Source organism: Armigeres subalbatus, chromosome 3, assembly GCF_024139115.2.
Source record: "Armigeres subalbatus isolate Guangzhou_Male chromosome 3, GZ_Asu_2, whole genome shotgun sequence".
Taxonomy (NCBI): domain Eukaryota; kingdom Metazoa; phylum Arthropoda; class Insecta; order Diptera; family Culicidae; genus Armigeres; species Armigeres subalbatus.
Window position 1 is genome coordinate 34,322,182 of NC_085141.1, and position 25,641 is coordinate 34,347,822.

At 42.1% G+C, this 25,641-nt stretch overlaps 1 protein-coding gene across 1 annotated transcript; it reads left to right on the forward strand.

Annotated features, from left to right (window-relative positions):
- LOC134225914 (nuclear pore complex protein Nup58-like) lies at positions 1-25,535 on the forward strand. The gene is made up of 2 exons (XM_062706354.1): positions 1-1,100; positions 24,863-25,535. Exons 1-2 carry the CDS (start codon positions 138-140, stop codon positions 25,445-25,447), a joined length of 1,548 nt encoding a protein of 515 aa, XP_062562338.1. The 5' UTR covers positions 1-137; the 3' UTR covers positions 25,448-25,535.
- Positions 25,536-25,641: the final 106 nt, after the last annotated feature.

Sequence of the window (25,641 nt, forward strand, 5' to 3'; positions counted from 1 at the left end):
TTTTCATAAATGTGTCAAACTCAAATTCCAAAACGCGGACGCCCGTTTACCAAATAAATACGCGGTTTAGTTATCATATTAATACAAAATCGAGTAAAACTCTGTTTTCGGAAAGTGTAATTGACTAGACTTTCATAATGTCTGGTTTTAGTTTCGGAGCTCCGACGACGAGCGCACCATCGTTCTCGTTCGCCTCTTCTACAACAGCAGTCCCATCCGCAGGCACTTCTGCTGCAGCTGTTGCCAGTCCGGCAACGGGATTCTCGTTTGGGGCGACTCCGACGGCAACTGTCACGGCACTGCCAACAGCCGCAGCGCCAGCATTCGGTGCGTTGGCAAAACCGTCGTCAAGCATAGCTCCTTTGGCGGCACCGGCAATCGGCACAGCAGCTCCGGCATTCAATTTCAGTGGGGGAACCTCGACGACACCAGCAACAACGACCACCACGTCTACGGGATTTGCACTACCGGGAGCTAGTGCACCCACAGCAGCGGTGGCGGCAGTCCCTGCTTTGGGAACTGGTTTGAGTTTGAACACGACACAAACATTGTCTCTTGGTGGCGGATTTGGTACAACCTTTGAAGCTCCCAAGCCAGCAGTGGCTACAACCTTAACGCCCTCTGTAGCTACGTCCAGCACCGGAGGTGGACTCACAAAACCTATTGGATTAGGAGGAGTTGACATTAATGCGACCGCACCTAAATCCGTCGAAGGAAAACAGGATAGCACCAAGGCAAAGGAATTTCAGGTTCCGCAGGAAATTGTCAACACCGTAGAACAGCTGAAAGAATACATCAAGAAGCAGAAATCATTCAGTTCGGACATTGCGCGGACATCCTCTCGCAAGTTGTACAATGTTTCCTCGGAAATCAGTCGATTGAATTGGAGCCTGATCGACATATCCAACAGCGTGACGAATAATCAGTCGGCCATCAAGATGCTGCGGGCCGAAACGGGCAACATTATCCAGCAAGCCGACATGGCACAGAGGACCCACGACACACCGGCGGGACTGCAGTTCGAGAACACGATGCCGCTGCAGTACTTTATCGAGCTGATCCAGAAGTACGAGACTGATCTTCTCAATCTCAAACAGCAGGTATGCATTAGATTGGATAATTATATTACTATATAATTATTTCCCTTAGTATGTTATGCGCACACATTCAATAATTTAACAATGGATCATTGCAAATACAATAAACTATTAAATTTTCTTAATTTATCGAAAGGCCGTTCGTCCTAATAGTTGTTTGGTGCAGTATCAATAAAGCACTGATACTAAAACTGGTTATGGGTGATAAAGGCATTGATATTTAATATGTTCTGCCATTTTCCTACGCTCCCTAATTAAAATAGTTTAGAATGGTCGACAATCAACTGCAAATCAGGATGAAGAATTTAGGATAATTGTTGATTGCCTTCACTAAATGTTTGATGAGATTTTAAGCTCAGTCTTTTTATTTAAATTTTATTTTGTCAGTGCAATACATCCTTGAATTAAAGAGAAGAAATCTCTCGTGATTTTTGAAAACGTCGTAAGTCCAAATGGGAGACTCTCTTTCATTACGCTCTCTTTTGCTAATATATATATGCTAGTTTAAAATTTGTTGCAATAGGTATTTTCACCTCAGCATACTAGACAAAGCTATTTTCTTCAGATCAGTGCTGGAAAATCCAATGTAAATGTTAGCATGGCTTTGTAATAATCGAAAGAGAAAGTAAACAAAGAGAGCCTCTCTTTTGGACTTACGACGTTTTCAAAAATCACGCGAGAAATATTTAAAAAAAGCATTTTTCTACAATAGCGATCGACCATGAAATCTTAATCTTGCTGCGATTAAGTCGGTTGCCTCTAGCGGTGCAATCTGAGCGATACGATAAGCAATCGCTACCAACAAAATCGAATGGCTATCGCTATCACTGCTTCCGATCATCGTTAACCATCGAATGATTTTTTTTATTTATTAAAGGATTTTAACTTTGAAGTTATTCATCCTCTCTTTTTACCCTTCTTACACCCTAAGAAGGGTATAAAGATCGCTTGAAAAACCGACTTTTTATCCGAGGCTCGGATACCCAAGTCGTATATACCAATCAACTCAGCTCGACGAACTGAGCACATGTATGTATGTGTGTGTGTGTGTGTGTGTGTGTGTGTGTGTGTGTGTGTGTGTGTGTGTGTGTGTGTGTGTGTGTGTGTGTGTGTGTGTGTGTGTGTGTGTGTGTGTGTGTGTGTGTGTGTGCGTGTGTGCGTATGTGTGTGCGTTACAAAAATCTCACATCAAGATCTCAGCCGTCCGTGGACCGATTTGCACGATTTTAACACTAAACGAAAGCTATGACTTTGTCATTGTACGAGTTCAATTTTTTTTGCAATCGGACATTTGGTTCCAGAGATATGTGAGAAATACGAACATGAAGTGCATTTTCAGAAAACTAACAAAATAATGTCACATGAATATCTCAGCCGTCTGTAAACCAATTTGCATGATTTTATCTTTAAACGAAAGCTATGACTTTGCCATTGAACCCATTGTATTTTGTTTTTGCAATTAGACATTGGGTTCCGGAGATATCTCTGAAATTCGAAGATAAAGCATTAGACGTATCAACTTCACACATTTTTAAAATATGTCCCATCAAGATCTCAGTCGTCCTTGGACCGATTTGTGCGATTTTATCTTTAAACGAAAGCTATGTTTTTGTCATTGGACCCATTCATTTTTTTCTGCAATTGGAAATTCGGTTTCAGAGATATCTGTGAAATACGAATATGAGACATATTTTCAGACTACTAATGAAGAATTGTCACACCAATATCTCAGCCGTCTATGACCCGATTTGAACTCTTTTGGGCTTAAACAGAAGCTGTAATATTGCCATTTAAGGCGGCAAATCAAATCTGCAGTCTTTTTGTATTTTTTTTAAATTGTTAAATTTCCAGAAATATCCCTTTTTTATTTTGAAATCGATAAAAGCATGATGATATCAGTTATTTTATACTCAATTGAAGGTCATATGCATAGAAATTGTAATATGCACTGGGCACACACAACCATTCAAAAGTGTAAGAAGGGTTGCGTTCACTGTAGGTGGATTAAGTCGGGTTTTTACATTTTTACATTACTACATTTTTGATATCATAGCTTACTTATCAAATCTGTTTGTTTTAGAAATCTAATGAGTTTATCTTCTGCACATTTTTCAAAACTAAGGATCTCACAAGGATTATCCTTATGATTTATCAATTTTCGCTTTTCTTCGTATTTTCTACAATCTACAAGTATGTGTTGTACTGATAATTGAATATTACATTCACAGATATTTGAGTCCTTATTAAAAAGATGTTTGTGTGTTATATTCGTGTGTCCTATCCTTAGCCTACTTAGAGCTCTCTGTTCAAGTGATGAAGGGCGATCTGACCATGGAAGTGTAGAAGCTTTTATGGTTCGAAGGAAACTTGAGTTTTGATGCCACTCATTTTCCCATTGAAGTCGAAGAACATCTTTACCGAATCGCTGGGCATCGTCTCCTGGTATTGGGACATCCATTATTTCTGCATTAGTTCCTTGCTTAGCTAAAATGTCTGCCTTTACATTCCCCGCTATACCCACATTGCCGGGTATCCAACGAAGCACAACACGTGTTGTTTCTAGTTTGGACTGCAATCGTTGGATCCAAGGATGTGTAGACTGACCATTTTCCAAAGCCTCTAATACACTGGCTGAATCCGAAAAAAATATCGTAGGGGTGATCGGGGCAATATGGGCCACCTAAGGAAATCGTTCCGAAAAGCGCTGAAAGCTCAAAAAACCCTGATTAATCCACCTAGCGGTGATGGTGCCTTTCTCGTGCATTATAAAATATATTGAAAGAATCACATTAGAAAGGGCAAAAAAGCTCTTTAGGAGAATAGATCACATTTTTTCAATCATTTTGCATGTTTTTGCATTAGTTAAAATGTATTGCCTCCATTTTCGTAAAAAAAAAAATTTTTCGGCTTTGATTTTTTTTCCAAGGGGGGACCCTTGGGAAAAAGCAATGATTTTTCAATAATTCCGAAATGCAATGTCCGATCGAGTCAATTTTCAATAGCAAACAATGGGACCGCATTCCCCGTCGAATGCAACTTGTTGCGAGTAAATCGGATAATGCTAAGTTCCAAAAAGTGTGTCTACAAAATTTGTACACATACACACATACAGACATCACATCATTCGTCGAGCTGAGTCGATCGGTATATAAAAATCGGCCCTCCGGCCTCCTATCAAAATTTTGTTTTGAAGCAATATTATAGCCTTTACGTACACTTAGTGTACGAGAAAGGCAAAACATCGTTCAAATGTAGTTGACTCATACTAGAGAATGTTACCTTTCATATAACGTCGATGAATGACGAAAAATGCGTTTGGAAATTGTTGGAATGCACTTTTGAAAATGTATTGATTTCAATGTGTGTTCCCGACTATACGGGGCAATATGAGCCACCATTTGGGGCAGTATGGGCCACCCATTATTTAGGCGAAAAAAGTATCGTAATATGGAAGAATATGATATTCTTACAACAGTTGTGAGTATTCCATACCAAAAGAAATTAAAAAACAGAGGACTGAACCGATTTGCCACTCTTCACCGTTTGAACAGCCACATTTCACTTGGTCAATGGTCATTTTTTCTGTTTCAATCGCAGTAACGCGCTGTTGTAATTTTTCCGTAATGAATCTTACATTTATATGATAATATTCTTGTATTTAACTACTGAAATTTGAACTTGTTCGCATTTTAAGGCCTGATATCTTGCTCTGTGCCCTCCTTAGCCGTGCGGTAAGACGCGCGGCTACAAAGCAGGTGACTGGGTTCGAACCCCGGTGCCGGTCTAGACAATTTTCGGATTGGAAATTGTCTCGACTTCCCTGGGCATAAAAGTATCATCGTGCTAGCCTCATGATATACGAATGCAAAAATGGTAACCTGGCTTAGAAACCTCGCAGTTAATAACTGTGGAAGTGCTTAATGAACACTAAGCTGCGAGGCGGCTCTGTCCCAGTGTGGGGAGGTAATGCCAATAAGAAGAAGAAGAAGAAGAAGATCTTGCTCTGTGCAGGTATGCCCATATTGCCCCATAGAGACCGGTTTTGGGAAAAAAAACGAGCAATGGGTAATGTTTTCAACATAACCGCGAGTAGACGTAGGACTTGTATAAACGTAACGTATTTACATTTAACTTTTAACTTATATTGGAAAGACAACTTCCATGCTGTGTAGAATTATTTGCAATTTGTGTATTCAAAACTTCTGGAAATAAATACATAATTAGAATTGCTTTGTTTCTAACTATTAAGCCCTTATTTACTCAAGCAAGTGTAGGGCATTTATAGATCTCTTATTGATGATAAGTTTTCCAAACAAAGAAATGCAGCACCAATTTCGTTGCTTCTTTTTGCTACCATGCGTGCTTACTGATGAAAAAAATCACGAAAATAAGAAACAAGTCAAGGAGCAGCAACCCTCTACTAAAATAGAGGAGATACTGCTAATACATCAACGAAAAATTATAAATGTTTTGATTCCAAACTCCATGTCTACGTCAAGTTTAATGATACAATTTCTCAGAAAATAAAAAACAAAGTATAAGATAAAGTTTATTTAAATATTCTTCTGGAAATTATTTTTTGCGGACTTTTTTTAAAACATTTACATGTAATACAGCAAAATTTTGTAATCTAAAATGGATATTAACACTATTGCTGATTGTGCATCTTTAATTGCTAATACCTTCTGCAAATAAATGAAAGTAATTATTTTAATCAAATTTTTATTTTCATCAGTGTAGTTGATTTTATTTGATATGAAATCAGAACTGTTATAGTATAACCATGTTTTAATGTACATGTCGTTTAGTACCAAGCACAAATTAACATATGGTCAGTCATATGACATGACTCGTACTCATCCTGAGATCATTTGAATTATGAAACCAATCACCTGGATGAGCAGACCAAATCTCTCTAATTTTATTCTTCTTCATCCACCACCGAACTCCGAGTGATGCGATGGGCGATTGCATCCATCGCAACCGACACCATTGCACCCGACCATCATCAAGCACAGAATGACAAAAAAAATACACCCACTTCTTTCATGCATATTCGCAGTTCCACCGGCAGTTCTACCGCTGGTGACTACATGCTGTCGCTGTGTAGGTAAACACAGCGAACGAACGAACGAAACGAAAAATGCGCGAGCTAAAAGCACGTCAGTATGCGCTGCTGTCACAAATTGTAATGACTCGCACTCGCACTACTTCTTTTATACACAAAGAAAATCTTCCGACGGACCCGAAGGCCTGTGACATACCGCATTCTGATGTCCGTGTTAGGAATGCACGGGATTGGTTACATATGAATTTTTTGCTGGCTTTGACAAGAATTGAAATTTTCAATAGCTTATCGTTAATCGTCTTAAGGTGACTCGGGGAGGCACTAAACACCGTGTTATTTCTCCTATCTTTCGTCTCTTTCTAGTATTATCACCTCGCAACTTTGGAGCGGCGTATTTCGGTTTTCAGTTGTTTGATGTAACTGTAAATGTATCAGCATGTAGATTGCGAGTAAGCACGCGCCGGTGATACTTTTTCAAAATCATATTTGTTGTAGAAAAAAAATTAAGCATTCAATGATGAAATGATGACGATTTGATGATCGTTTGTGCTTCCCGTGTCACCTTAAGTTTCAGTGAAATAGGCAAAATGCTGGAGAGTGTCCGAGTCGATTGATATATAAATCTTAAAAATCCATCGAAAGATAAAAGCGCTAGTAACGTTCAAAATCTTCCCTTCCAGCGTAACGCTCTCGATTTCCTAAAATCTAAATGACACCCAGTATAGTAAAGAAAGACGTAAGTCCAACGTCAAAAAAGTTTTATGATAAATTCAGATTTGTATCAATACAAACATGTGTGTACAATATTCCATTTTAATATATCTTTGGATTGTGGTGTGTTTTTGACCTGTATTTTAATCAGTTTTGTGTCAAAACCTTATTTATAAACTTCAAATCTTATAATAATTTTGCCTATGCAGCGAAAATTTACATTTTCAAGTGTATTTTCATGTTTGAATTGAATTTTAATGCTGTTTTCACGTTGATGCATATGTGGAGCATCCTCTTAAAGATTGTATAACTTCTACATGATAGAACTTGTCAATCAGCTCAAAATGAGGGTGGCTCATATTGTCCCTACTGCCCCTATGCTCATTATCATCTATGAGGTTTTAGACAGCATAAAGAACTGCCATTGTTATTCGTCTGTCATTGAGAAGATGCTCCCTTTCTATTAAACGAATGGATTTGAATACGGATTTTTGGACAACCAAATAGTTAAAAGGTAATTCCATTATCGATTCGACGGGACTTGATCGATAGACTAAGGATGCCATTCAACAGCTAAAGACCAATAAAGCAGCTGGTAAGGATGGTATCGGAGCTGAGCTCATCAAGATGGGCCCGGAAAAGCTGGCCACTTGCCTGCACAAACTGATAGTCAGAATCTGGGAAACCGAACAGCTACCGGAGGAGTGGAAGGAAGGGGTTATATGCCCCATCTACAAGAAAGGCGACAAACTGGAGTGTGAGAACTTTCGAGCGATCACCATCCTTAATGCCGCCTACAAAGTGATATCCCAGATCATCTTCCGTCGTCTGTCACCATTAGTGAACGAGTTCGTGGGAAGTTATCAAACCGGCTTCGTTGACGGCCGCTCGACAACGGACCAGATCTTTACGGTACGGCAAATCCTTCAAAAATGCCGTGAATACCAGGTCCCAACGCACCATCTGTTCGTTGATTTCAAGGCGGCATACGACAGTATATACCGCGTAGAGCTATGGAAAATTATGGACGAGAACAGCTTCCCTGCGAAGCTTACCAGACTGATCAAAGCAACGGTGGATGGTGTGCAAAACTGTGTGAAGATTTCGGGCGAACACTCCAGTTCGTTCGAATCGCGCCGGGGACTAAGACAAGGTGACTTTCGTGCCTGTTGTTCAACATTGCGCTAGAAGGTGTCATGCGGAGAGCCGGGTGTAACAGCCGGGGTACGATTTTCAACAGATCCAGTCAATTTATTTGCTTCGCGGATGACATGGACATTGTCGGCCGAACATTTGCAAAGGTGGCAGAACTGTACACCCGCCTGAAACGTGAAGCAACAAAAGTTGGACTGGTGGTGAATGCGTCAAAGACAAAGTACATGCTTGTGGGCGGAACCGAGCGCGACAGGGCCCGCCTGGGAAGCAGTGTTACGATAGACGGGGATACCTTCGATGTGGTCGAGGAATTCGTCTACCTCGGATCCTTGCTAACGGCTGACAACAACGTTAGTCGTGAAATACGAAGGCGCATCATCTGTGGAAGTCGGGCCTACTACGGGCTCCAGAAGAAACTGCGGTCGAAAAAGATTCGCCACCGCACCAAATGTGTCATGTACAAGACGCTTATAAGACCGGTTGTCCTCTACGGACATAAACATGGGCAATGCTCGAGGAGGACTTGCAAGCACTCGGAGTATTCGAGAGACGGGTGCTTAGGACCATCTTTGGCGGTGTGCAAGAAGACGGTGTGTGGCGGCGAAGAATGAACCATGAGCTCGCCCAACTCTACGGCGAACCCAGTATCCAGAAGGTAGCTAGAGCCGGAAGGGTACGATGGGCAGGACATGTTGCAAGAATGCCGGACGCAACCCTGCAAAGATGGTGTTCGCTTCCGATCCGGCAGGTACGAGACGGCGTGGAGCGCAGCGAGCGAGATGGGCAGACCAGGTGCAGAACGACTTGGCGAGCGTGGGGCGTATCCGAGGATGGAGAGATGCGGCCTCGAACCGTGTATTGTGGCGTCAAATTGTTGATTCAGTGTTATCTGTTTAGATGTTAACTAAATAAATGAAATGAATGATCGATAGACTCCACTTGCTTCTCGTATTCCTGCATTATATATGGGTTGTAGCATTTTCATATTTGTGGTGCTACCGCTATGCACAAAACTGATTCCAAACATGTAACTGCTTGTGACGTCCCTACGTCTGGGCAGTGGACGTCCTTACGCCCCTAACTAGCTCACCTCTATTGCTCAGGGTCGACGATTAACCGGCTCGAAGGGACACACAACCACGAAGCGGACAGAGGAAGACCTTTAAGGACCAACGGACAGTCATGCACTTTATGAACGAATAAGAAAAGCTTGTGGATACATTTTACTTGTCTTTTTTATTGAAAGCTCATGTTAGTATAAGAAGGTTAGTTTTAGTTCATTTGAATAGGGTTAGTAACGGTTAGTATAGCTGATTCGGCCGATTGGTGGGCTGGGGCCCATAGTGACAAGCTTGATTTACGCCACATGACGGAGGTACGAAATCTGGTCCGTACATACCTTCGATGGCCCGAGAATAATTGGGACTTGGCGAATGCACCCAACACTGACGTCACTTTGGCCGCTGCAAGTGCTCTTCAGGTGAGCCTGGGATACGTAACCGACGAAGGGAACTGGTCGGCTTCTCGGCCCAGCGGGGCAGGCTCGGGTCGACACCGGGTCTGAGCTATTAAGGGTTCGGACGTGTAGCTTCGTGGACCCACCTTTCGGGGCTTTCGAACGAGGAGGGGACACTTGTCGCTGAAATCCACGTGGGTGTGGGTTCGGTGGTTTCGGGCACTTTGCTTCCAGGATCCACGGTTCCGGGCCTCCGAGCGAGGATGGGTTTGGCACTTGCTGCAAGACTTCCTTCGGTGGTGCTTGATAGGTTGGACACGATGATATTTCCTTCTTACGTTCGGTCGGCGGGATTGGTATCTCCGGGCCTCCTGGAGGTGGATTCGGCAGGCCTGAAGCCGGACTGGATTCGGCAGGCCAGAAGCTGGGTTGGGTTTGGTTTTAAAACTGTGCCGGCACGTGGTTTTCCACTTCGCCAGAGATGGCCGTCCAAAAACACCGAATTTCACCGTCTTCCAGGTGCAAGAAACACTAGGTCAACCTTTCCGGGCACTTCGTCGATCTTCCTATCGTATTGAACACTCGCACTTCACCGAAATTGTCACGGCCAAGGAAAACGATGATCAAAAATCACCAACCAAGTTTTTTTTTCCGTCGTTGAAGCACGTCTGACGTCGTTCACGTTCCGAATCGATCTCCTCTTGAATCTCCTCCGCCCGTATTTCTATTTTCGGCTTTTTCTTCGTTCTTCGCCCCGGAACTAGTGGGGTCTAGATGGAGATTTCGTCCTTGATAGAGCCCAGAGCCGATTTGGTTTTTTTTAGTAGGTTTAGTTTTTTTTTTTGACAATTCTGAAGGGGTTTCTATTTTGGGTTAATTTAACTTATTGTTCATAAAAGCGAGTGGCTGAATAAATGGTCCATTGTTATCGTGGACGGTAACAAACAATAGCTTTGGTACCAAAACTCCACTAGCTATTTGAAGTAGTGTTCTTCTTGCTCCTCCCCCCATCCGGTTTCCAACTGCCTTGAGGAAATTTAAAGTTGTCTGACTCAGACCGATACGTTCACTCCATTTCTCAAGTAACTTTGCAGCTTTTTGAAGATTTCTTCTAACAGTTTAAGGTTTGAGCCGGACACAACTACGATGACATCGTCGGCGTACACAAAAATTTCCACTCCTTGAAGTACGTATTCGAAGATTGACTCCATTAACACAAGAAAAAGGGTTACGGATAGAATGGATCCCTGCGGAACTCCTTTCTGTTGTACACGTTTTGATGAAAGCTTGACGCCTACTGCTACCCGGAAGCAACGATCAGTCAGGAAGTTCTGAACAAATTTCAACATTCTTCCTTGAAACCCCCAAGACTTTAAAATTGCTAAAATTTTGGTTTTGTCGGCGGTATCATACGCTTTAGCGATATCTATCATTAAAATTTCACAATGAGCATTGTTGTCCAGCGGTTTCCTTAACGACTTTTCAAGAGCGGCTAAGTATAAATAAACGCCACGGCCTTTACGAAAGGCAAATTGATTATTATTCAATAGTTGTTGTTGTTCTAGCTTTTCCATGAGCCGTCTATTTACCATGCGTTCAACTGTTTTACCTAGGCAGCTTAGTAAGGTTATAGGTCGTTGATTGCCAAGAATTTTGTAATCCTTACCAGGTTTAGGAATAGGTATTATAATACCTTCTTTCCAGTTTGATGGTATGTTACCGGTTTTCCAGATGTCGTTAATTGTGTCGAGTAGTTGAATTTTAACTCTGATGGGGAGGCGACATAACATGGGGTAGCTAATATCGTCGATCCCCACCGACTTACTTCCAGCTTTATCCAGCGCCCACAGCAGCTCATCAATCGTGAAATCTTTGTTTAGATCGTTGTCTACCGGTGATTCATCAAACATATGTGTTTGCAATTCTTCATCTTGCTCAGGGCCTTCTGAAACGTGTTGAAAGAAATCGGCCAGGTGTTCAGCAATACATTCGGCTTCGGTTTCGATTCTATCGTCAATTTTCAGTATAGGATGTTGTTTCCGCCGTTTACCGCAAAATGCATTGAAACGCTGCCACATTTCGGTACTGGATGTGTGTGGGTTGAAACTTGCAGCAAAATCGTTCCAACATGTTCGTTTTGCTTGTTCAACCACCTTTCTGGATACGTTGCGGGCCACTTTAAAATCTGTTAAAGCTGATTCCCTAAGTGGGTCTTCTTTTTCCATGCGCCTCAATTTGCGTAGTTTCTTCCTTCGATCCCTAATCGCCGCTTTAACTTCGTTATTCCACCATGGAGTTGATTTCCTTCCTACTTTACCGGATGATCTGGGTATGCTGATCTCCGCTGCTTCGATTAATTTTTGGGTGAATTCTTCTACTGTTAGCGTCCTGTCTCTCGGTATACTCTCTAGGATTGCATCCTCGAACTCGCTCCAGTTAGCGTTTTCGTGTAACCACTTTATTCGTCGGCGTATTGGTGATGTCATCAGGCCAGTTCTCAACAGTACAGGGTAATGATCGCTCGATCTGGTGTCGTCGTCTACTTTCCATTGATATTTACCAGCAATTTCTGGTGATGCGATGGACAGATCTAGTGCCGATGTTGTTCCGGTACGAGGGTCTAATCTGGTGTGTTCCCCTGTATTTTATAGCACAAGTTCGTTGTTCGTTATGAATACCTCTAAAATAGCTCCGTTTGAGTCTCGTTTAGCGCTCCCCCACATTGGACTGTGACAGTTAAAGTCTCCTGCTAATACGAATGGAGTTGGAAGCTCACTCAGCAATTTCCCTAGTTCTTCTCTCAAGGTTTGAGGTGGCGTATGACACGGAATGTACACGCTAGCGTAGGTGGCTGAAATAGGGTATACGACTTGTGCGGCTACTATTTGCAGTGGTGTTTTCAGCTGGAGAAATTTGTACGATGAACTTTTATGAACAGCGAGACCGACTCCGTTTTGCGATGCTGATCGTGGTCCCGGACGAATGGACTCTTCACGGCAAAATTTCTGAAGATATGATTTGTTCAACAAGCGCGTTTCCTGCAATGCTATGACCGTTGGCTGGTATTCATTTGTGATAAGTTGGAGTTCAGGGTATCGCTCTCGCACTCCATTCACGTTCCAAGATCGTTCCAAGATCAAGATCATTTTCGCCGCCGACTCGTCTCGATGAATTGTTTATGATTATATCTGCAAGTTGTTGTGCATCATGTGGCTGTTTTATATTATTGGATGTAAGAGTACTTGCCTGTGCGGTGGAGGGGGTCCCGTCGCCGACTGCCGCCGGAGGAACAACAGGCGAACCTGGATCATCTCCGGTCAGGGTCGGCTCCGAGCAAGGCTTGGTTTGTTTCTTTACTGCCTGATTGTAATGTCTGGATGCTTTCGGGAATTCGCAGGCCGCACTGGGGGATTCACCGTCAACGGGTTGGGGTATGACGTCCCGGATAGTTCGTCCACCCAGCTGCGCTCCCTTATTAGAGAGTGAGGTGGGTACTGCACATTCCCCGCCCTCAAGCCTACTGTAGTCATAGTCGGGAATGATGTCGATGTTGGTGAATTTATCGTCATTTTCGGATGTTTTGTAGAGACTTCGATCGATGTTAGGTTTGTTTTCCAGGATTACTGGATTTTGTGATGGTACTGCTTGAACCGATTTCTTCGCTGTCAGATATGTACATCCGTGTGCTTTGAATGTCCGCTGGAACTCTCGGATTGCGTTTCTGGATATTGGTTCGTTTTGGAGGAGGACTTATATCACCCATGGACCGCAGATTTTCAGATGCATGCTGATTTCCTTGAGTCTTACGATTTCGGCGCTTTGGATTAGATGGGTACTTTTCTGCCTCCTGGTCACTATCGGTTTTCTCGGTATGTTTCTGTTGGATAATCTGTTGTATTTCTTGTTAATTTCGTATTTTTTCGGTAAGTTTAATTATGTAGGCTTTCATGTTATCCATCTTCTTTACTAAATTGTCGATTTCAACTGATTTTGCTTTGACGTTCTCTGACAACTCTGCTATTTGTTCTTCCTTCTTTTTATTCACTTCCATCAATGCGTTGTATCGTACACTATCTAGTCTTGGCTGAGCTGTAGCCTCTGCATAGCTGTCGCCACTTTGGATCCTTCTGCGCGCTTCTGGATAAGTCAAATTATGGTCGATTTTAACCTTCACCACTTTCTTTTCCGTTTTGTATACAGCACAGCTTCTGGAAGTGGGTCGATGATGCTCTTTACAGTTAATACAGCGTGCCGGTTCGTCACATTCCTCTACTGCATGTTCTCCTGAGCAATTGTAGCATCGCTTTGGTCCTGGGCATCGTGCACTCAAGTGACCGAACTGATAGTAACCATACCACTGTAGCGGATTCGGGTAGAATGGTCTTGTTGGCATACGTAGTAATCCCACCTTTACGTACCTTGGGTATGTAGTTCCGTTAAACGTTATAATTATCGCTGGCGTGTTAACTTTCTGTTTGTTCTCCATTCGCATTATCCGTTGGACACGAATTACTCCTTGAGACTCCAGGGCTAGTTGGATGTAATTTTCTTCCATGGCTAACAAGTCAAATGTTGAGATGACACACTTAGTTAAATTTAACTTCGGGTGCAATTTGATGGAAACTGGTGTGCCATCAATAAGCTCGGTGAGTTGGATCAATTTTTCGGCATGAACAGGATTACGTACATACTTGAATAGTGTAACATGATCCCTTTGCTTCGCTGCGTGCTGATTCTACTGTACCTTGGATCGCAGATTCTACACTTTCCCCGATGATAAATGGGTTTTCGGGAAGACGGGAATTCCCTGTAGCAGTCATTTGTAGAATGATCAGTTTACCGAAATCATTACCTGGATCTAGATACGGCGGGTAACGTGGTCCCGTAGAACCTCCGGACATGCCTCCGGAGGCAGCCATGGTTAGTGTTTTGTCCCAGTACTCTATGGATGGGTCATACCGTGGCGCCGGAACCAAGACAATAGTTTTGCAGGACAACAGTCACCTGTTGCCTACCCCCCCTACCCCAGTTGTTTCTTTGTTTTAGTCTATGTTTTACTCGATTCGTGTCCACTGTGTATGGCTTTCCAAGATGTGAGTCGATATTGTTATATTATCAGCCGGATGACACACACCTATGCTTCTGGCTCCAGCATAAAATTCACGTTATTATTTTGCTGTTGGCGTTATTTTCTGATAAAATATTGTTACCAAATATTCAAATTTGTTTTGCACCGTACTAACCGTGTTGTGTTGAATGACGGTCTTATTACATTTTAATTGAAAATCGAACGGCACGGAATACGTGGTACATAACGAAAATAGTAATAAATTCATTCAAATCGCTTAACTCCATCACAGAAAATTAGTCCTGAAATGATGTTTTTGTTTACTAAATTTGAATTGTCAGTGGGGCCCACCGCGCGCTAACCCCAGAGATGCTAGCCACCATTTTTTCCCATTGGAGAGATAGGCGATGACAGTAGGGTGTAATACAAAAAGATATTTTAGTTACTAGATAAAGATTGTCGCTGCTGTTCCCTTTGTTCTGCTGTCCGAAACATGTGTGGTACATACCTGTCAAATCGTATGGATTTTCCTTCTTTGACATTTAGCTCCCCTATCCTCGCCAGCAAAAGATGTTCCGGACAGCGACGACAGCGACAATCGTTATCTAGTAACTAAAATATCTTTTTGACAAACGCAAAGCATAATATACACCCTACTGTCATCGCCTATCTCTCCAATGGGAAAAAATGGTGGCTAGCATCTCTGGGGTTAGCGCGCGGTGGGCCCCACTGACAATTCAAAATTAGTAAACAAAAACATCATTTCAGGACTAATTTTCTGTGATGGAGTAATTTTTGTTAAGCGATTTGAATGAATTTATTACTATTTTCGTTATGTACCACGTATTCCGTGCCGTGAATAATGTGTTCGATTTTCAATTAAAATATATAAGACCGTCATTCAACACAACACGGTTAGTACGGTGCAAAACAAATTTGAATATTTGATAACAATATTTTATCAGAAAATAACGCCAACAGCAAAATAATAACGTGAATTTTATGCTGGAGCCAGAAGCATAGGTGTGTGTCATCCGGCTGATAATATAACAATATCGACTCACATCTTGGAAAGCCATACACAGTGGATACGAATCGAGTAAAACATAGACTAAAACGAAGAAACAACTGGGGTAGGGGGGTAGGCAACAGGTGACTGTTGTCCTGCAAAACTATTGTCTTGGTTCCGGCGCCACGGTATGACCCATCCATAGAGTACTGGGACAAAACACTAACCATGGCTGCCTCCGGAGGCATGTCCGGAGGTTCTACGGGACCACGTTACCCGCCGTATCTAGATCCAGGTAATGATTTCGGTAAACTGATCATTCTACAAATGACTGCTACAGGGAATTCCCGTCTTCCCGAAAACCCATTTATCATCGGGGAAAGTGTAGAATCTGCGATCCAAGGTACAGTAGAATCAGCACGCAGCGAAGCAAAGGGATCATGTTACACTATTCAAGTACGTAATCCTGTCCATGCCGAAAAATTGATCCCACTCACCGAGCTTATTGATGGCACACCAGTTTCCATAAAATTGCACCCGAAGTTAAATTTAACTAAGTGTGTCATCTCAACATTTGACTTGTTAGCCATGGAAGAAAATGACATCCAACTAGCCCTGGAGTCTCAAGGAGTAATTCGTGTCCAACGTATAATGCGAATGGAGAACAAACAGAAAGTTAACACGCCAGCGATAATTATAACGTTTAACGGAACTACATACCCAAGGTACGTAAAGGTGGGATTACTACGTGTGCCAATAAGACCATTCTACACGAATCCGCTACAGTGCTATGATTGCTATCAGTTCGGTCATTTGAGTGCACGATACCCAGGGCTAAAGCGATGCTACAATTGCTCTGGAGAACATGCAGTAGAGGAATGTGACGAACCAGCACGCTGTATTAACTGTAAAGAGCATCATCGACCCACTTCCAGAAGCTGTGCTGTATACAAAACGAAAAAAAAGTGGTGAAGGTTAAAATCGACCATAATTAGACTTATCCAGAAGCGCGCAGAAAAGTCCAAAGTGGCGACAGCTAAGCAGAGGCTACAGCATAGCCAAGGCTAGATAGTGCACGATACAACGCATTGATGGAAGTGAATAAAAAGAAGGAAGAACAAATAGCAGAGTTGTCAGAGAACGTCAAAGCAAAATCAGTTGAAATCGACAATTTAGTAAAGAAGATGGATAACATGAAAGCCTACATAATTAAACTTACCGAAAAAATACGAAATTAACAAGAAATACAACAGATTATCCAACAGAAACATACCGAGAAAACCGATAGTGACCAGGAGGCAGAAAAGTACCCATCTAATCCAAAGCGCCGAAATCGTAAGACTCAAGGAAATCAGCATGCATCTGAAAATCTGCGAACGAACCAAATGTCCATGGGTGATATAAGTCCTCCTCCAAAACGAACCAATATCCAGAAACGCAACCCGAGAGTTCCAGCGGACATCCAAAGCACACGGATGTACATATCTGACAGCGAAGAAATCGGTTCAAGCAGTACCATCACAAAATCCAGTAATCCTGGAAAACAAACCTAACATCGATCGAAGTCTCTACAAAATATCCGAAAATGACGATAAATTCACCAACATCGACATCATTCCCGACTATGACTACAGTAGGCTTGAGGGCGGGGAATGTGCAGTACCCCCCTCACTCTCTAATAAGGGAGCGCAGCTGGGTGGACGAACTATCCGGGACGTCATACCCAACCGTTGACGGTGAATCCCCAGTGCGGCCTGCGAATTCCCGAAAGCATCCAGACATTACAATCAGGCAGTAAAGAAACAAACCAAGCCTTGCTCGGAGCCGACCCTGATCGGAGATGATCCAGGTTCGCCTGTTGTTCCTCCGGCGGCAGTCGGCGATGGGACCCCCTCCACCGCACAGGCAAGTACTCTTACATCCAATAATATACAACAGCCACCTGATGCACACCAACTTGCAGATATAATCATAAACAATTCATCGAGACGAGTCGGCGGCGAAAATGATCTTGATCTTGGAACGTGAATGGAGTGCGAGAGCGATACCCTGAACTCCAACTTATCACAAATGAATACCAGCCAACGGTCATAGCATTGCAGGAAACGCGCTTGTTGAACAAATCATATCTTCAGAAATTTTGCCGTGAAGAGTCCATTCGTCCGGGACCACGATCAGCATCGCAAAACGGAGTCGGTCTCGCTGTTCATAAAAGTTCATCGTACAAATTTCTCCAGCTGAAAACACCACTGCAAATAGTAGCCGCACAAGTCGTATACCCTATTTCAGCCACCTATACGCTAGCGTGTACATTCCGTGTCATACGCCACCTCAAACCTTGAGAGAAGAACTAGGGAAATTGCTGAGTGAGCTTCCAACTCCATTCGTATTAGCAGGAGACTTTAACTGTCACAGTCCAATGTGGGGGAGCGCTAAACGAGACTCAAACGGAGCTATTTTAGAGGTATTCATAACGAACAACGAACTTGTGCTATAAAATACAGGGGAACACACCAGATTAGACCCTCGTACCGGAACAACATCGGCACTAGATCTGTCCATCGCATCACCAGAAATTTCTGGTAAACATCAATGGAAAGTAGACGACGACACCAGATCGAGCGATCATTACCCTGTACTGTTGAGAACTGGCCTGATGACATCACCAATACGCCGACGAATAAAGTGGTTACACGAAAACGCTAACTGCAGCGAGTTCGAGGATGCAATCCTAGAGCGTATACCGAGGGACAGGACGCTAACAGTAGAAGAATTCACCCAAAAATTAATCGAAGCAGCGGAGATCAGCATACCCAGATCATCCGGTAAAGTAGGAAGGAAATCAACTCCATGGTGGAATAACGAAGTTAAAGCGGCGATTCGGGATCGAAGGAAGAAACTACGCAAATTGAGGCGCATGGAAAAAGAAGACCCACTTAGGGAATCAGCTTTAACAGATTTTAAAGTGGCCCGCAACGTATCCAGAAAGGTGGTTGAACAAGCAAAACGAACATGTTGGAACGATTTTGCTGCAAGTTTCAACCCACACATCCAGTACCGAAATGTGGCAGCGTTTCAATGCATTTTGCGGTAAACGACGGAAACAACATCCTATACTAAAAATTGACGATAGAATCGAAACCGAAGCCGAATGTATCGCTCAACACCTGGCCGATTTCTTTCAACACGTTTCAGAAGGCCCTGAGCAAGATGAAGAATTGCAAACACATGTGTTTGATGAATCACCGGTAGACAACGAACTAAACAAAGATTTCATGATTGGTGAGCTGCTGTGGGCGCAGGATAAAGCTGGAAGTAAGTCGGTGGGGATCGACGATATTAGCTACCCCATGTTATGTCGCCTCCCCATCAGAGTTAAAATTCAACTACTCGACACAATTAACGACATCTGGAGAACCGGTAACATACCATCAAACTGGAAAGAAGGTATTATAATACCTATTCCTAAACCTGGTAAGGATTACAAAATTCTTGGCAATCAACGACCTATAACCTTACTAAGCTGCCTAGGTAAAACAGTTGAACGCATGGTAAATAGACGGCTCATGGAAAAGCTAGAACAACAACAACCATTGAATAATAATCAATTTGCCTTTCGTAAAGGCCGTGGCGTTGATTTATACTTAGCCGCTCTTGAAAAGTCGTTAAGGAAACCGATGGACAACAATGCTCATTGTGAAATTTTAATGATAGATATCGCTAAAGCGTATGATACCGCCGACAAAACCAAATTTCTAGCAATTTTAAAGTTTTGGGGGTTTCAGGGAAGAATGTTGAAATTTGTTCAGAACTTCCTGGCTGATCGTTGTTTCCGGGTGACAGTAGGTGACAAGCTTTCATCAAAACGTGTACAACAGAAAGGAGTTCCGCAGGGATCCATTCTATCCGTAACCCTTTTTCTTGTGTTAATGGAGTCAATCTTCGAATACGTACTTCAAGGAGTGGAAATTTTTGTGTACGCCGACGATGTCATCGTAGTTGTGTCCGGCTCAAACCCTAAAGGGCTCCCCACAATGATGAACAATTATGAGCGCAGCAGCGCGTTTTGACAGTCAACCCATGTATTTTCTGTCAAAACCTGCCGCTGCGCTCACCATTGTGGATGGGCCATAAAACTGTTAGAAGAAATCTTCAAAAAGCTGCAAAGTTACTTGAGAAATGGAGTGAACGTATCGGTCTGAGTATTTCAACGGAAAAAAACTAACTTCATGCACCTTTGTAAGAAACGTAAACACCCCGAAACTCCCGTCTTAGTTATGGAACAGAGGCCTATCCCGGAAGTCCAGCACGCACGAATTCTCGGAGTTACAGTCGATCGACGTCTGAATCTCAAAAAGTATGTGGGAGAAGTACGCAGCAAATGTCAGACAACTTTAAATTTCCTCAAGGCAGTTGGAAACCGGATGGGGGGAGGAGCAAGAAGAACACTACTTCAAATAGCTAGCAGAGTTTTGGTACCAAAACTATTGTTTGGAATCAGTTTTGTGCATAGCGGTAGCACCACAAATATGAAAATGGTACAACCCATATTGTCAGATTTTCTGGATATGACACAATGCGCGGCGTTTGTAATGTTCCCAAATGGGTACTTGCACAAAATTTCACGCGGCGAATGACTGTCGAAAGGTACGACCGCGCCAAACGATACACCGCAATGCTATTCACTCATAAGAATCAAGTAAACGGGGTGCAAAAAGCGCGGCGGTACCTTTCCTGAAGGGTAGGCCGCGTGCAATTTTGAGAAAATCAGGCAATATATAATGCAGGAATACGAGAAGCAAGTGGGGTCTATCGAGATAGGCGATGACAGTAGGGTGTATATTATGCTTTGCGTTTGTCAAAAAGATATTTTAGTTACTAGATAACGATTGTCGCTGTCGTCGCTGTCCGGAACATCTTTTGCTGGCGAGGATAGGGGAGCTAAATGTCAAAGAAGGAAAATCCATACGATTTGACAGGTATGTACCACCACACATGTTTCGGACAGCAGAACAAAGGGAACAGTAGCGACAATCTTTATCTAGTAACTAAAATATCTTTTGTTTGTCACCTCGACTCGACTATCGCGAACGAAATTGTCGAGAAAAACCCTGATTAATCCACCTAGCGGTAATGGTGCCTTTCTCGTGCATTATAAAAATAGTATTTTGGCCATTACTCCTGAGCCCAAAGTCCGATCTGCCCAATTTTCAATAGGAAGCAATGGTAGAGTATCTTGCGTCGAATGCAATTTGTTGCGAGTAAATCGGTTAAGGATAAGTGCCTGAAAAATTAGTGACATTTTTTTACTCAATTTTTCTATAAAAAAGTGGTATTTTGGCCATAACTTCCGAGCCCATAGTCCGATCTGACCAATTTTTAATAGGAAACAATGGCAGAGTATCCTGCGTCGAATGCAACTTGTTACGAGTAAATCGGTTAAGGATAAGTGCATGAAAATGAGTGACATTTTTTTCAGTAATAAAAGTGGTATTTTGGCCATAACTTCCGAGCCCATTGTCCGATCTGACCAATTTTCAACAGGAAACAATGGTAGAGTGTCCTGCGTCGAATGCATTTTGTTGCGAGTAAATCGGTTAAGGATAAGTACCTAAAAAATGAGTGAAATTTTTTTGGGTGGGTGCGCACAGACGCACACACACACACACACACACACACACACACACACACACACACACACACACACACACATACACACAGACATCACCTCAATTCGTCGAGCTGAGTCGATCGGTATATAACACTATGGGTCTCCGGGCCTTCTATAAAAAGTTTGTTTTTGGAGCGATCATATAGCCTTTACCGTATACTTAGTATACGAGAAAGGCAAAAAGGCGATTTACCCGAACCAGAGTCTTTTATATAGAGTTGCACAAAGAGGATCTTCTTACACTTATTCTGAATGATCTTCTTGTTACACAGGATTTTGTTTTTACACGATTTTTTTTCGCTCGTATTTTTGATCGTGTGACTTCAATTTGCCACCAAACTCATCGCAACATGTTTCAAAAAATCCAGAATAAATCAAAGAAAAATCACATGATAATTATTATACGTTTAACATTTAGGATGAGTGGAAAATTGAGAAAATGTAAATCGTGTAAAAACAAAATCCAGTGTATTCTGTTTGCAACTTTCATTTTTGTTCAACCCTTAAAGTGACTTCACGGGAGTGTTCACTGCTAAAGCTTTTTAATTTGATAACCAAGTCACCCACAAAGTGCAAACACGTGAGTTTCTCGTTGCTACTTTATTGGGGGGTGTATTGAAGTTTTTTGAAGCTGTTTCTAGAACAAATCTAATACATTTCAATTCATGTGTTTTAATTCGCCATAATAATCATAAGACGATAACAATACTCCCGCCTTACCAACAAGCATTTGTTTACTTTGCTCGATAGGTAGACGGTTTGACAGTTCAATAGGTAGATTTGGCTTCACTCTTTGCGTAACTCTATATATAATAGACTCTGACCCGAACTACTGGTAAGTCTACAACCGATACTTGATAATTAGTCGCTAATCTAACTGGAGATGTATGATTGATTCTTTTCACAGTCCTTTAAGTCACGGAATGACGTATAAATAGAGGGTGTCTAAGTACACGATGTGATGTGAGATCGAACACCGATGCTGTTTCAATCGTGACCATCGAATGATGAAAACGAATTTATACTTGTAAATTTAAAGCGTGTACTCATAATCTTTCGATTAAGGTCACTCCTGACGGAATCTAAGTTTAAAAGTACTCGCGTTTTCGGGGGCACACCACTCGATTTGGAAGCAACGCACAACTGTCATTTTTATCATTTCACGCATGCTGCGACGCAGCAAAGCTAAATCAACTAAAATGACAGTTGTGCGCCGCCTCTGAATCGAGTGGTGAGCCTCCGAAAACGCGAGCACTTTTAAACTTGGATTCCGTCAGGAGTGACCTTAAGGGGTTTCTCGTGGAAATAGTGATATTTACCCATACGCTTAAACTGGTTTACGGTCCTGGCCACTTTCTTCACATACGCTTAAAAGATATTACACCAGGGGTGGTATTGCGCATCTCGACTCGAAACGAGCAAACCATGCAAGCTGTCGCAAATTGGCTTTCGAATATCATAATTCTGCCTTTTGGAAATTTGCCACAAGTTTTGGATTTGAAATTCAAAAGGACTCATTATGAAATAAATTTTCATGGTCAATACAAAGCATAACATTTTCTTAAGGCACATTTATGAAATTACAATGATGCATTATGAACGCTGTACGCTTGACATGAATTAAACCATAACTCCACCTTATGAATTACAGAAGTAGCATTTGGAGGCCATAACCACGCCTTATGAATTTCGTAATGTTTAAGAAGCATCTTATTTAATTCATAATGCAGATTTATGAATTTATTATTGCATTTCCCTATATATTAATCGATTCATAATGCTGAATTATGAATTCCTAAATCAAGAATATTGAAATTTTTCTCGAATTTATGACCATGTGCTTAATGGCAGAAAATAATAAACATGTTTTGTTCATTCATGCTTATATGCATACATGCGGTGATTTTCAATTCATTTTTCGGTTGTATCGAGGACATCGAGGGAGTATGAATAAATAAGTGGTGTCGAACGCATTCTAGTAAAATGTCTTCGAATCTATAAAAAAATACTCATCTCATACGAATAAAAACTGTTCATTAAATACAATTAAATTAAATTGTTAGCGCAATAATTAATTTGCGGTTAAACACTTATTATTCCCCGTTGGCACCTGAAAACACTTCAACTGAATCCACACTCCCTCGATGAAAAATTCAACCGCACGACTTGAAAACCTTTACAATGTGTGAGAAGATGATTCTCTCGATTTAAGCCAGTGATCCCCAAAGTGCGGCCCGCGGGCCGCATGCGGCCCTCGAAGCCTTTTCCTGCGGCCCACGAAGGTTTTCTGAGAATATACTGCATGTGGCCCATTGATAAGTTAGGTTTTGGCAAAAGTAAGCTAGAATTTGGTGGATTATCACCTCCAGAAAATAAGTTGAAAATCAACAATGGATACTGTTCAGAATACCAAACGAATTCTTTTCAGAATCACAAACAGATTATGCTCAGAACCTTCAAACGGATTCTGTTCAGAATCTCAAACAAAATCATAAACAGACTACATATATTTGAAATTCCAAACAAAATCCGAAAAGATTCTGCCCCGAGTCTCGACCGGAATTTCGTTCAGAATCCCGAATGGATTCTCTTTAGAATTTCAAACGGATTCTGTTTAAAATCATAATCCGATTCTGTTCAGATTTCCAAACGAACACTTTTCAGAATCTCGAACGAATTCTATTTCGAATCACAAACGGAATCTGTTCAGAGCTCCAGAGGGATTCTATTAGAAGCTCTAACGAATTTTGCTCAAAATCTCGAGCGGATGCTTCTCAAAATCCCAATAGACTTTTTGGTAACCCCTTCGTTATTTGCTACAACAAGTTATAGTGAACAATAAACCTCGAGCATGAAGCAGTAGCGGAAGCGGTTGCCACATGATCATTTGGGAAAACAGTATAGAATATTTTCTGCCAACTAAGCCGAAAAGATGCTATGGCGAAAAAACAATTTCTCAAATGAAGTCCGCTACAGCAAAAAACGGTACTATAGACTAAAAGTCAACCACGGCGATAAAATCTTTACAATGTATTGTCCTTACAAGTATACGCTTTATTTAAAAAATATTCACAGGAATAAAATAATTTGTTCAAATATTCAATATTCCGTAATATGCAATATAAACTGAAAAACAAATCTTACAAAATGACTGCGGCCCGCTTCAACAGCTCAAAACTTCTGTGCGGTCCTTGATAGTAAGTATGCTGGGGACCACTGATTTAAGCTCTTTCCTTCCAATTAGGTTAACTTAAAATGGGCATTATGTATTTCATAAAATATCTTATGATTTCCTTCAAATCAACTTTGAACAAAATACCAAAAGGTGTCTTATGAAATTCGTTAATGCAACGAATGAACAACGTAAGTCACAATAATGAAATGTGAAGAGCTCAGTATGAAAAGCATGAGAGACTTATGTTTCAAAGAATTTCAACAATCTCGTAGATTCATAATTTCTGCCTTATGTATTTCGTATGTTCATTTGCCTGAGCTGAAAGAGCTGTCGAGAGCAGATGCGCAATGAAGCCCCAGAATCACACTTACGTTTCAATGCTCTTTTGAACATAAGTTGATGCGCAGTATCGTTCGTCCGCAAAAAATAATATTTGTTTCTCTCAATTTTAGGTCGAACTGACGGAGAAACACATGCAGTCGCTGACCGTACCACAACACTTCACCGCCACAGACCTCAAGCGAGGTCTCCAGCAAATTCACGAGAGCTTCATCGCCCTTGCGGGTCGGTTACACGAAACCCATCAGAAAGTTGAATCGCAGAAGGAACGATACATGAACCTTCGGCGCTATCTGCTGCGTGACAACACGGACGTGTTCGATGGTCAATCATCCGGGCAGTCTGCCAGTCAGGTTCGATTCTCCAGCGCGATTTCCACCGGACCGACTCCATTTTCGCCGCTCATGGGCCCCGTCAATCCCGGACTTGTCCCGAAAACAACCCAGGACTCGACCTTGTGGCCTCGTGGTTCCGGTTTCGGATCGGCTTCCGGTTCGATGATGGGAATTGCCGGTCCCAGCGGTATGACAACAGGAGCATTCGGATCGACCATGGGTAACATGGGAACAGCTAATACCAGTAGTCTCGGAAAGACCTTCGGCGACGGAAGTGGGGCTCCCGCGACGACGGCCACATTCGGATCGGGTGGATTCAATCTGCAGACGCCGCCGCTGGGGAGCAAGCGAAATAAACACTAGAATAATGAGAAAAAAAATCTTCGCTAATTGTGTGTTTAGTTATTTATGTATGATTCGTTAAACTCGAAAATATAAGTGACAAACGGAATGTAAGGAGTTTAAATTTATGTCGAAAACCAAGCTGATACAGCTAAAACAAGTTCTGATTGTTTATTAACATGTGTGTCACTTCCACAATTGTATCAGATTATAAA

Coding starts and splice junctions, on each gene's coding strand:
- LOC134225914 (XM_062706354.1), top strand. CDS start 138: ATGTCTGGTTTTAGTTTCGGAGCTCCGACGACGAGCGCACCATCGTTC. Junction 1,101..24,862: donor TTCTCAATCTCAAACAGCAG/GTATGCATTAGA, acceptor TCTCAATTTTAG/GTCGAACTGACGGAGAAACA.